This window comes from Podarcis raffonei, chromosome 3 (assembly GCF_027172205.1).
Source record: "Podarcis raffonei isolate rPodRaf1 chromosome 3, rPodRaf1.pri, whole genome shotgun sequence".
Classification (NCBI taxonomy): Eukaryota; Metazoa; Chordata; class Lepidosauria; order Squamata; family Lacertidae; genus Podarcis; species Podarcis raffonei.
This window is the reverse complement of record NC_070604.1, coordinates 65,749,776-65,762,377: the sequence shown is the minus strand read 5'-3', so window position 1 is coordinate 65,762,377 and position 12,602 is coordinate 65,749,776. Positions and strand designations below refer to the sequence as shown.

At 41.0% G+C, this 12,602-nt stretch overlaps 1 protein-coding gene across 8 annotated transcripts in view; it reads right to left on the bottom strand.

The window, feature by feature from the left end:
- Positions 1-12,602, bottom strand: part of UTRN (utrophin) — a 316,563-nt gene that overhangs the window by 100,905 nt on the left and 203,056 nt on the right. For all 8 annotated transcript variants that reach the window (XM_053382087.1, XM_053382090.1, XM_053382092.1 and 5 more), the window contains 2 exons: positions 10,943-11,115; positions 486-642 (listed from right to left, as the gene is read on the bottom strand). In XM_053382087.1, the coding sequence (XP_053238062.1) occupies positions 486-642; positions 10,943-11,115 (330 nt within the window). The remainder of the gene's footprint in view (positions 1-485; positions 643-10,942; positions 11,116-12,602) is intronic.

The following is a 12,602-nucleotide window of genomic DNA, read 5'->3' as shown; positions in this document are numbered from 1 at the left end:
ACAAGGGCATTTGCCCCTGAGGTCATCTGAAGAGGAGATCTTGCCTGCCAGAGTCAGAAGGAGGTGCCATCCAAAGCCTGGAGTGCCCTCCAGGAACCACTAGGGGAAAACACTGTTTTGCCCAACACTTGCCACTCTTGGTTTGGGAAAGTTTTTGTTACTTTGACTAAGATGATCCAGTGCACTTTAATCCAGGTATGGATGCAGACAGATGTATGTAAGTAAGTAAAAGAGACTATTGTGCCTCTGTGTGCCTGGCTGGACGAAATAATTCCCCATCCATAATTGAGCACAAGGTAAACTGTTGGTTTTGTACCAGAGTTAGCTACGCCTTGCACTGTGGTTAGTAGTCAGCTATGCAGAAGACCAAATGGCAGGTAGAGATAGTTCTTTCCCTACACTTGGTTCAGTTTTACAAAGGCACTGCAAATGAGCTGTGCATTTTAAAAAGTGTCGAATGGGCAGCAGAAAGATAAGCAACTCACTTTGCAGTGGTCATGCTGTAACTGTAATGCTGGAACATCCCCACCAATAGGCATCTGCTGCTTTATCTCTTCATCTTTCAGGTTCAGCCATTTGATAAGCTCTTCCAGTGATGACAGCAACTTATTCCACTTCTCTGCACTTGCCTCTAAGTGAGCCCTGCAATGAGACACAGCAAACATTTTAACCTTTAGGCTACATTAAAATATTATAGGATATTTTCCTTAATGCAATCCAAATAACTGCTCAAATGATCTATTAGATATAACCATTTCAAAATGGCCTATACAAGAAAATCAAAGGAATCTAGTCTGAAATGTGCGATCCGCAGATGTTGCAAAATACTCAAATGGTACCTAAATCATACATAATGAGTATCCAAATGGGATGAAGGGAAATCCTCATTTTGTCTCAGACATTGTGCAAATTAGGATTAGAATGAACTCCCTGCTTGTGATACTGTCAATATACAGTGACATGTTTGCAAATTATATTATACAAACAAATCACGGCGTTGTTGCTAGCTGCAGCACACATGAAGATTTCAAGACACCAGAAGATGGGGAATTTCACAGTTCAGGAACTGAGAGATAGGATATGGCAAAAAATGTTTGCTGAGAAACTGGCATGTACTAAATGGATTAGAGGTTGTGCTAAACAAGATAATTAAACCAAATATAGTAACCTTTCTTATCATACGCAGCATAACCCAGAAGACACCTGTATCTGAAGAGAGGCTTTAACAAACTCTTTATTAAAATGACTAGTAAAGGGTTATTGTGTGGGATTGTTTGACAAGACTATGGAAGGAAGACCATTTATGTACTTCCGGTCTAAAGTGCAGTTTATGTCATGAGCCCCACAGCACTGCGGGGATTAGGATTGGATTGGAAGGCTCTGATGGATGGGAAGGGAGAAGAAACAGAGGGGAGGACTAAATTCTGGCAACTTGGGTTGGAGGAGGGTTTTTTTAGAAGGGGGAGCAGAGATGCTGCCTCTCCCCTCTGACCTTCTTGTGCAGCAGAGAATGTCAGTGGAGGCTGGGGCAGGCTTTGATCAGCTGAGGCAGGAAGCTAAGCAGGAGCCAGCAGCGACTGAACAGGAGCCCAGGCAGGAGGTTGCAGTGCTGTCACCTAGAACCAGGTGTGACCTGGTCCCACGAGGTGACAGTCTCATGAGTGAGGGTGCCACATTTGGTTTTGAAAAGCTTGGCAAGAGGAGTAGGGAAACTTCGGGAAACATCTTTGTTGCTTCTGGTTGGCTAAAGCTCCTCTGTTGGCTAGCAAGGCTGATCTCATACCTTAATAACTGTTGTTATATACTATTGTTGTACTGTGTGTTTTGGGTCTATGGACTGCCATAAAGCTGTGTGTGTGTTTCTGTTCAGTTCTGAACTTCTTGCCCTGTTCCTGGACTTCTGAATCGTGACTTCTGAGCACTGAGCCTGTACCATTACATGCTGGAATAAAGAAAGAGCCTCTGTGTGTCTTGGGTGGGAGCCAGACCAGTTTCATTTTAATGGTTCCACTGGAAAACATTACTAAAAATACATTTTGTAAGGAAAATCCCCATTCTATATTTTAAAACTACAAATTATGCAATCTAGTAAATGTTCCAGAATATTATGCTTCAGTTTTAGCACCAAGTGCAGTGTACCAAGCTGTAGTCCTCAAACACACCAGTTTAAAACAGCTACATGTAAAACCCTTTCAGACTTCTTAGGGGCAAAAGTCCAGATTTCCATAAGACCTGTCTATGACAGGTTCATACCCAGAATGACAGGGGCAGTAAGGGGTTAATGTTAACTAGCTGAGCATTGCTGGTGCAGATTACTTACTGCATTTTTGCTGAATCAATGAACTGCTGCAGCATTGTGCTGTAATTCAGTTAATATGACATACCATTAGTGTAACTACTCTTGATAATGTCAGAACCTTTTATTTTTCTGATTCCCTTGTCTACTTTAACCTATGGTAAGCAGAGAGTGTCCCAATACTCACAAGGAAATGGTTGTAATCTTCTCCTGTCACTTACACTCTATCATCCTATCAGTGCACCTAATGCATTTTAGATTCTTAATAGCTTATCTGTGTTTTCTAGAATGATGGTAAAGTAGGACAGACCTCCACTTTAATTCTGTCCATTCAATGATCTTGACAAATCTTAAGACCATATAATTGCCTTACACTGATAAACAGTATGCCAGCTGAGCTATAGGATGGAACTAATAGTTCACAGTTTAATTTTCTGCTAGCTCAATATGCAATTCTTGTAGCAGAACACCAGCCTTTTTAAAGAAAAAAGAAAAAAAGAAAAAGATTAAATCTCTCCCTCCAAAAAATACCGCATGCTTTCTTCGCTGATTCCAGTGATTAGTCATCCCTTATCTCATTCACTATTTCTTTCAAAGAGCTCTGAACACACATCTTCCTCTCTATGGCCTTACAGGAACTGCAATTATTCATTAATCACAACCACCCCCATAGGAAAAGGCTGGAGTGGTCAGCTGACTACCAAGCCCTGACCACAGAAATATTGGGGGGAGGGGATGGGTACAGCACTTGCGTTTCAGATTCTAAATTGAAACACTGGGATTGGTTCTCTGCGGAATTGCATCACTCTATCCCTTTGCACTTCTGTGGAATAAATTCTATATAATCATTGGAAAATAAGAGTGAAAAACGTATGTGTCATAAGATGCAACAATGACCATATTGTGTGGGCATGGTCCATATCAAGGATTAGTCTAGCTAATCCTTTCTATTAGCCTCAAAAATCAAATTCTTTGCAGCAAGCTTCCAGCCTTCCAGAACGCTGACTGACACAGGCTGTCAGCATTTGTGGGTACCTCAAAGCCCTTTGCATTTATTCTACACCTCATTTGTTTAGTAATCCCCTAGCTTATTCTCTTGACTTTTGAACCCAGTTTTGACTGCTGCTGTGGTACAGTGACTAGTGTGTCAGACTAAGGAGATCTGGGTTCCATTCCTCACTCCGTCCTGAGGATCACTGGGTGACCTTCAGCTAGTCAGTATCTCTGAGTCGATAACTCACCACACAGGGATGATGTGGAATGAGCAGTGTATAATGCCTTGAGTGCTTGGGGGGGCAGTGGAGTATACGTAAAAAAATAATGTACTGGTGGTCTCCATTGCACAGCTACATGTCTTGTATGTACTACAAAGTGTGCATTCAGTGAGGAATCTCTTCCCGATTGAGATTAGAAAAAAAAGAACTACTTGCACCTGATACAGCCTTTCTTATTTCAGCAGGCATTTTAAGGTAGCGTTTGATTTTATGAAATTTTTTATTGCTCTTCTTTCTATGGTTTTTATTTAATTGTCATTTTGATTTAATAATTAAGTGGTATATCTATATCTATATTAAATAATAATAAAGGCTAAGTTGCTAGCTTTTCTCTGATTTGGCAGTTCCTGAGCCTTGACTGGGAAGCTATTTATTCTCCAGAGGAGTACAGTGGTACCTTGGTTTAAGAACAGCTTAGTTTATGAACAACTTGGATTAAGAATGCTGCAAACCCGGAAGTAGGTGTTTTGGTTTGTGAACTTTGCCTTGGAATAAGAACATGTTTTGCTTCCTGTTGAGTGTGTTCCATTTGTAAATTGAGTCCCCCGCTGCTATGGGAAAGAACGTCTTGGTTTAAGAACGGATTTCTGGAACGGATTAAGTTCGTAAACCAAGGTACCACTGTACTGTAATTGGATCGCTCACTGTACCAGTCCTGTTTGGAATCAGTCTTGGGAAACTTCCTGGACCCAAAGGATGGGCTTACAATACTAGCTACTATTTTATTTATTTTACTGTGTTATCAACTTGATGTGAAATATGCTCTTATACATGAGCATAGTGGCCTTTGGCAAGCCATATCTCTTGGGCTTTCCCCCCCTCTCTTCTTTTTGTTTAATTCAGAAAGGGTACATAAAACATATGAACTGGAAAGTAATCCATGATAGGATTAGATAGGAAATTGGTAAATCTAGCAGAACATGTGTTTCTAAGCAAGCAAGCATATGTTTCTGAATGAGGGAAAATGTTATACAAGTTCCTCCTAATCCCAGTTTAGGTTTCAAACACTTGTTAAACATAAAAGTATAAACACATTTGAATGCTTATTGGAATTGTGGTTCCAGACCCTCCCATCCTTATTTTCTACTTTTACTCAAAACGGTTCTAAAATTAGGGCCAGATGTAGCTGTACTGATTGTGAACACACACACCAGAAGGCTTCTTTGTTCAAAATAATTGAGGACTGAAGTGCTGTCACTGTTTGTAAAGCTTTGAACTACTTGCCTAAAAAATAGATGGATATTTGTTGAAGTTGATGGCAACTTTGTAATAATAAAACCAACATCAATAAAGATCAGTAAAACACAATGCTATCAAATCGAAAAACAAACATCCATTTGGCAGGGGTCCATATAAGAACTAACAAAATCTTTCCTAAATTTGTCTGAGAGCTTTTCTGACCTGAATTAAAATGAGTTATGCTCCCACACTGTGCTTCCAAACTCCACAGTGGCCTTTTGTCCAGACTTTCTAAATTTTGTCGTATTTTCTAGCTACGATGTATTTTATAATTATTATGTCATCTATTTATCCTCCTACAAGTCTTGAGGCTGAGACAGGAACTCCCTCAAGCTACCTAGTGGTTACATACTTCTACATGTACAGCTGCATATATACATAAATATTGCCATAAGCACCATCTTAGGGGGGCAGGGGCCCCAAAAAATTCAAACAGGGGGCTGCCCCCCCCAAATCTGCAGCAGTTGTGCATGTGCACCATGCAACATGCTCACCTTAATCTTGCTGCCTGCATCACTCACACACATTGCCAGCCCCCTCAATTGTGGGGGGAAGGTGGCGCACTTGAATATCACATGTGTACAAACAGTGCACTTTTGTATTGTGCCTACCTTTCTCTATTGTTGGCATGTTTCAGATGCACTGATTAAAGGAGAGTATGTGTGGCCCACACACTCTCACTCTCTTAAGAACAGTACCAAAGGTTGCCAAGGTAAAATATCACCTAAAGCAATTACAGAAGAAAATATAAAGCTGTGGATCATAAAATAATTTAACTTAAGGAAGGAAAGTTTCAGATTCCCTCCTTCTTCCCTACAGCCTCCTTATTTTTGGATTTGCTGTGTTGGCTCTTCAGAGGGTCAGATAGTACTTCTGAACATGGGAATGGGAGGGTACACTGTGGGGGGGGGGTGTGAAGAAGAGAGGAGTTTATTTTCTTCTGTCAACTTATTTTAGAATTCAAGTCTGTCTGGAGCAATTCCCCCTTTCCCCACCAGGCAATGTTTCATAACTCCGCCATTACTCAGCACATCCATAGAAGCAGAACCATCTGTATAGGGTGATAAATAAATGAACTGAATTTATCCTTAGAGAGAGAGTCTTGTCAACCTGTTTTCTCCACAATAGCCAGACTCTTATTAGGTTTGGCTCACAGAGGGAGCACCACTTCTTCTAGAACAGCTGAACCTTAAAAAACATAACTAATTAGCACTTTTCAGGAATTTTGTTCTGAACATGTGAAGCTATCCAGAATGTGCCATTTGGGAAGTTGTACTCCCTAGACATTGACATACATTTAGCAACATATCTATATATGCTCTTTTACTTATGGGTCTTAGTGCTGCAGAACCAAACCTAGTCATTCACATGGTCTACATAGCTGGACTTTTTAATAATGATATTTAAGGAGTGACATGGTCTGTTCAACCTGGCTTGTCTCCACGCCAAGACAAAGGTGTGGTGGGTTGTTATCTGAGAGTTGTTGCTTGCAGCCTTGACAGCGCAGTCTGAGGAAACTCTACAAAGTGTCGTCAACTGTTTTGCTCAAGCCTGCAAGGAGATCTGCCTTACCATTAGGCTGATGAAGACCAACATCCTGAGTCAGGGCATTGCCAGCAGTCTACACATCAGCATTGCTGACCACACACGAGGAAGTAGATGATTTTGGCTACTTGAGTTCCACCATAACCAGCAACCTCACCATTGATGCTGAGCTGAACAAGTGTATTGGCAAGGCAGCTACAGCAATGGTTTGCCTCTCTAAAAGGGTACAGGAGAATGTGATGCTAATGTCCAAGGTCAAGGTCAAGATGAAGGTTGAGCACGCTGCTTTATGGAAGTGAGCTGTGAGCAACATACAACTGCCAGGAGTGACGCCTTAATGCCTTCCACATGCATTGCATCAGGAATGTTTTTGGCAAGAGAAAGTCTCAAACAAAGCTGTACTTTCCCAAGCTCACATTCCCAATACACTCACACTCCTGTCTCAATGATGTCTACACTGGCTTGGTCATGTACACAGAGTGGAAGACAGCAGGATCTCCAAGGATGTGCTCTACAAGGAGCTGGCTTCAACTGCCAGGTCCATTGGCAGACCAGCTCTGCATTGCAAATATGTCTGCATTCAAGGCATGAAGACTGGCAACATCAACACCACCATGTGGGAATCCCTTGCAGATGACCGCAGTGCCTGGATTCAGATAATCCAGATGTGTATCCACAACAGTGACTAGAGAAGGAATGACCACTTGCAGAAGCAAAACTGGTTACCTTCATCTGCCCCAGCTGCAACAAAATATGTCTCTCCCACATTGGTCTCTACAGCCACAGTAGGTGCTGCAACTCTCCAACAGTTTGACTTTGCCCCCAAAGGCACACTCCTCTGTTGTCTTCCAAGACATACAGGTGCCCACAACAATATAGCAGGATGACAAAGTATTTCAACAACAATAAACAACAACAAAAACTTTTATTCAGCAGATTTCTGCCTTGTAAAAAAGACACAGGGAAGAAAATCATTCATGACATAAGACTGGATCCAGTAGAAGGTTGTTCTCCACTGCAACTTCTTATGGCCCAATGCATTGGGGAAACCTGAAAGTTTGTCCCTTGAATTGGAGGTTTGTGATTAGAGGGGGAAATCTCCCCAAATCAGGAAGAGTAACTTGCATGAACTGACACAGTATACCTGCTTCCCACAGTGTTCTGGTAATCAGAAATACCTGGACACTGATAAAAATCTATAAATCAGTTCCTTTGTGCACCATTGGTGCAACAGGTCCTAGGAGGGGTGACAGTAACATGGCTAAGTTTGTATCAAGAACTTCAGTAAAAAAAATGGTTAAAAATAAGTTGTCAATTCCCTTGCCAAGAGACTGACAAAAGCAATGTTTTGATTTATTTGAACTTTCTTCAAAAGGAGAACAAAAGCTAGTAATAGTTTTTTCTTTGTTTGGAAAGTGATGCACCTGTTCCTTTTGTTGTTTTTATTCTGATGGCAAGCCAAATACTGCAGTAAGAATCATATCCCCAGACTCAAATAAAGTACATTCCAATTTTCCTACAAGGGTTACCAGAGCACCCCTTTAGTCAGACACATTTAGCCACACGCGAAAGCTTTCTGTCCCTACCCACTTTAGTCTACGATTTAACAGGGATTCAAAAGCAAACGTTATTCTCACACCGACAGTCCCCTGCTTAGAAGTAGTGTCCAAATCAGCCCTAAATTGCAGCTCTGCTTGAATAGGCAAATAGCAGAGAGTCTGCAGATGAAAGAGATGCAACTTGTTCTCTGAGCCTCAGAGACCAGCTTTAGCCAGCTGCCATAGGTATTTGCAATATAAGAACTGCCGGCTCAATGCCTCTTGCTGGGAAAGCATTCTTGATCCTTGGAAATATATTTTTCAGCACTCTTCTGGGACCTGTCTAGCAACACTTATCTGTGGCTAGTTCTGCCTTTTAAATCTACAGCACTTTTAGTGTTCAGCAGAAAGGGAGAAAACTGCCAAGAATGAACTTCAATCCTGTGCAAAATGCAACACTCTTATTTGAGTCCACTTCAGCTCTGCGCTGAGGGTTTAAGTGGCTCATGAAGCCTTCTGCTAGCATGCCATGGAGGGTGAAATTACAACTCAGTGGCTCCTTTTCAATCAGGACTGAAGAAGCTGTACACGACCAGAAATTTAATTTTATCAAACATGGAGTGGCAGCCTGAACTGTCACCAAAAAGGCACAAAAATCAGAACAGGAACTGTAATCTCCATCTGCGTGTGATTTGCTATGGGCCTATGCTATATTTTAGGAGCAACTCATATTCAGAACCTATGAGGGTTCTGAATGAGGGGGGAAATGTATCATGAAAAGAAAAGAAAAGAAAAGACAGGTTGAGAGGGGCATAGGCAGGCTATTCAGAAGAAGAGAACGGAAGAACCAACATTCAAATATCTTCATAACAAAACAAAAGGGAAGAAACAAAAAACAAATCAATCCTAACAACTGACCACAAAACAGATAGGACAAAAACTTTAAAGAAATCATATTAAAGAATCATATTAAATAAGACACCAAATAAGACAAAAAGACACCACTGATATATTAGTGGGTTGTTGTTGTTGTTTTGTTAATTTGGCAAACTGGGTTGAAGGACAAGCATTGTTTTAAATGTATTACATGAACACTGTGTTCACTTTAACCGAGATGGATTGTGGGGTTATTGCTTGGTTTGTTTATATGTTATGCATTTTGTGTTTTTATATTGTAGACTGCCCTGTGATCCTTGGATGAATGGTGGTATAGCTCAACCCCCACATTGCAGACCACATACTACAGAAGCAAGCAGTTACATTGCAGGAGGTAGTTACATCCAACTCTGAACAAGTTTTGAAATACAAAGTAAAATCTACCTAGATCTGATTATTACAACAGAGTAAATGATTACTTGCGTATTGTATTTGATGATTTAGTGTTTGCAGTTAACCCCCTCTGATTATGCTTCTAGATTTCTCCCTTACAGCTGATATATGTCATCTGAACATCATGTTCCATGCATATACACAAATTAAATTAATTGCAAAACTGTTTTAAGTATGATTGTTACACACCATTCATAATAACAACCACTACTCATCCTTAGACTCTCACCCTGGAATTAATGACTGGCTGAAGTAAATGACTTGAGGGCAGCTTGGGCCATTAATTTCCCCCAAATGATCATTAATCCCCAAGAAATACCATGCTGCTCAATTGTTACTGCTGGAACACTGCAGCTGTTGATTAAAGTATTAACATAAATGTCTTCTCATCTCTTTCTTGATGATTTGTGAGGGACGCTTATAAGAGTCAAGACGTTAAGGGTACTTGTTCCAACTATCGTCAGCGCAAGCTGACAGACACTGACCTCCCAAGCTTCCCTGAAAATGTAAAACTGAATGGAATTTTGATGTGAAGTAATCTAAGGTAGGATTCAGCCAAGTTGCCATGTGTACAGGATGAGGCTTTCCTCTCTCTCCTTCCCCTGTCACCATGTCCCTTTGGATAATTGGGGAAATCCCAATAACAGGTTTAGGGAGTGTTCCAATTTTCAAATTGGCAGGGCACGATGGTGAGCAGCTCAGACACAATGTTATGTGGTCACACAATTAGTAAGGGACCAGGCTTTTTATCCCCGACCCCATGTCCTCAACATAGCAATGCTACATCTGGGCCACTGGCAAGGGAGTAAAAAGTGGGTTGCCTGGCATGTCTCTCAACATCAGGCTGCCTGCACAGGGGAGCCCTTGCTACCTAGTGGTGAAAAATGCAGAAGGAGACTTCAACAAATTAGCAAATCACCATTTTAATCTATTCCTCCCATGCTCACAACATGCCAGGGGTACTCGAGATATGGCTAGCACACTATTCCCTGCCAGTCAGGAAGGATTTACTCACTCACACATTCTAGTTCTCCAGAAGGTGTAAACAGCACCTGCTGGTTCCCCTGGGCCTTGGCATTTGCCTGAGGGTTTGTTTGTTTGTTTTAGTTTAGAGAAGAGGCAAGTAAGAGGTGACATGATAGAGATGTATGGTGTGGAGAAAGCATACAGAGAAAAGTTTTCCTTCCTTTCTCGCAGCACTAGGGGACGTCCAATGAAGCTGAATGTTGGAAGATGAAGGATACACAGATAAAAGCACTTCTTCAGACAATGCACAGTTAAAGTGTGGAATTTGCACCCACAAGAGGTAGAGATGAGCACCGATTTGGAAGGCTTTAAAAGAGAATTGCACAATTTCATTAAGGATGAGGCAATCAATGACAACTAACCCTAACAACTATAGTCTGCCTCTGCTGTTGGGAACCAAAATGTTTCTGAATATCAGGTGCTAGGAATCACAGGTGAGGACCATGGTGTTGCACACAAGCCCTGCTTGTGGGTTACCCATGGGCATCTGGTAGGCCACTGTGAGAGGAAAATGTTGGACAAGATGGCCCTGGACCTGATCCAGTAGGGCTCTTACGTTTATTTGGACATGCCGGCGCATGATAGGATGGCGCTAACATGAAATTGGTGCATTTCTAAGCTGTGTCCATACTTGTACAAAAATGAATCACAGGAAGCAGCCCTGATTCAGATGTAACTTTCAAATCATATTTTACCTGATACTAGCAGACTTCGCTTTCAGGTCATTCCAGCGCTGGTTCATGTCATCAATGCGGTGTTGGAGCAGCGCAGCCTCATCAGTGTTTCCCAAGGCTTTTACCATCTTCTGCCTGTTTCCATCGATGCTTTTGAAGATGTCATTGTGGGCATCAATTTCAGCCTGGATGTCCTAGGAAACAAAAAAAGAAAGAAAGAAAAGAAAGCCCACTTGTGTTAATACTGTACTCAGAAAGAGATAATGAACTATTCAGAATTCCCCTATCTCCCTATCAAAAACCAAGGTTACCACATTGGAATACTTTTTTTAATGCTACTATTCAGATATTCATAAAAGAGATCTCTGTTTAGCCTAACAGTATATGCTCTTGAAAAAATTGAAAGGAATAGAAGAAATATGCTACTTCAAGAACAAACTGTTCAGATGAGTATCATAAGGCCGCATTCTGACAACTGTTGTCAATCTCCCTAGCATGCACACAATTTTCCTATACACAATGAAGTACATAATTATGCCAGTATCGCTGTCAACATTTACCTCAAGGAATACTAAAGATTTCAAAATAAATTACTTACTTCATGTTAACACAAGCCATTTAAGACAGATCCAGATGGCAACAATTTCTTGCACAGTGTAGGCTGCTTTTAGGAGCACTTGAAGAGTCCCAAGGAGAAAGCAATTTCTCCCCTACAACTCCCAGCCCTGCATCACCAGTAAACTAAAGCCAGATAGCTAAACTCATTCCCATATGGAATAAGCAACTGAGAATGGTTGCAATAACACATCCAGTATCCAAAGCATTAAGCCAACTAATCATGGTCAAGAGTATAAAGTGCTAAGTAGAGTCCATCCTGAATTGGATAACTAATAACGATAGAATTTTATAGCTGTATGGAGAAGGGCTTTCTGTGCTGCCGCCTACATTTTGGAATGATCTCCCTATTGAGAGCAGGTGGGCACTGAGATCTGGATGCTTCTCCTGAAAGCTAAAATCCTGCCTCTTTACATGAGCTTTTCTTGACGGTTAATACCAGTTCCTAGCTGCTGAAATTGATACTGAAGTTTTATTGCTGCTTTTTAAATATGATATTGTTTTGTTATATGTTGCTTGTTTTATTGTTTTTGAAATCACATTGGTATTTCTTTAAAATGATGATGATAATGATTCTTGATACAAGTCTTCAGAAGATTCCAAGACTCAGAAACTTACATTTCTGAAGTTGCCGAATGCAAGGAGCAACATGACGTTACGTCAGTGTGTTATGCCTTGTAGCAAGGAAGGGGAACCTATGGCCCTCTGTATGTTGTTGGACTACAACTCCCATCAGCCATGGTTAGGGATGATAAGAGTTGTAGTCCAACCATACGTGGTGGGCCGCAAGTTTCTCCATCCCTACTGTAGACTGAATAAATATAAGAAAGTCTAGAGATCTGGACAGGCATGTCCAATTGGCAAGCTGAAGGCAGAACACAAAGAAGTCTAGTGGTTCTTTCCCCAAAACATTTTAAATTTCCCACAAGTTAATGTGCCTTCTCAGCTTTTACATGTCATATATTATATTCTATATAAACACATGCATACAAATATGTGTGTGTGTGATGCCCCCGGAATGTATTATTTATTAATGAAGATGTACAGCCTTTTCATTGGTGCCAGT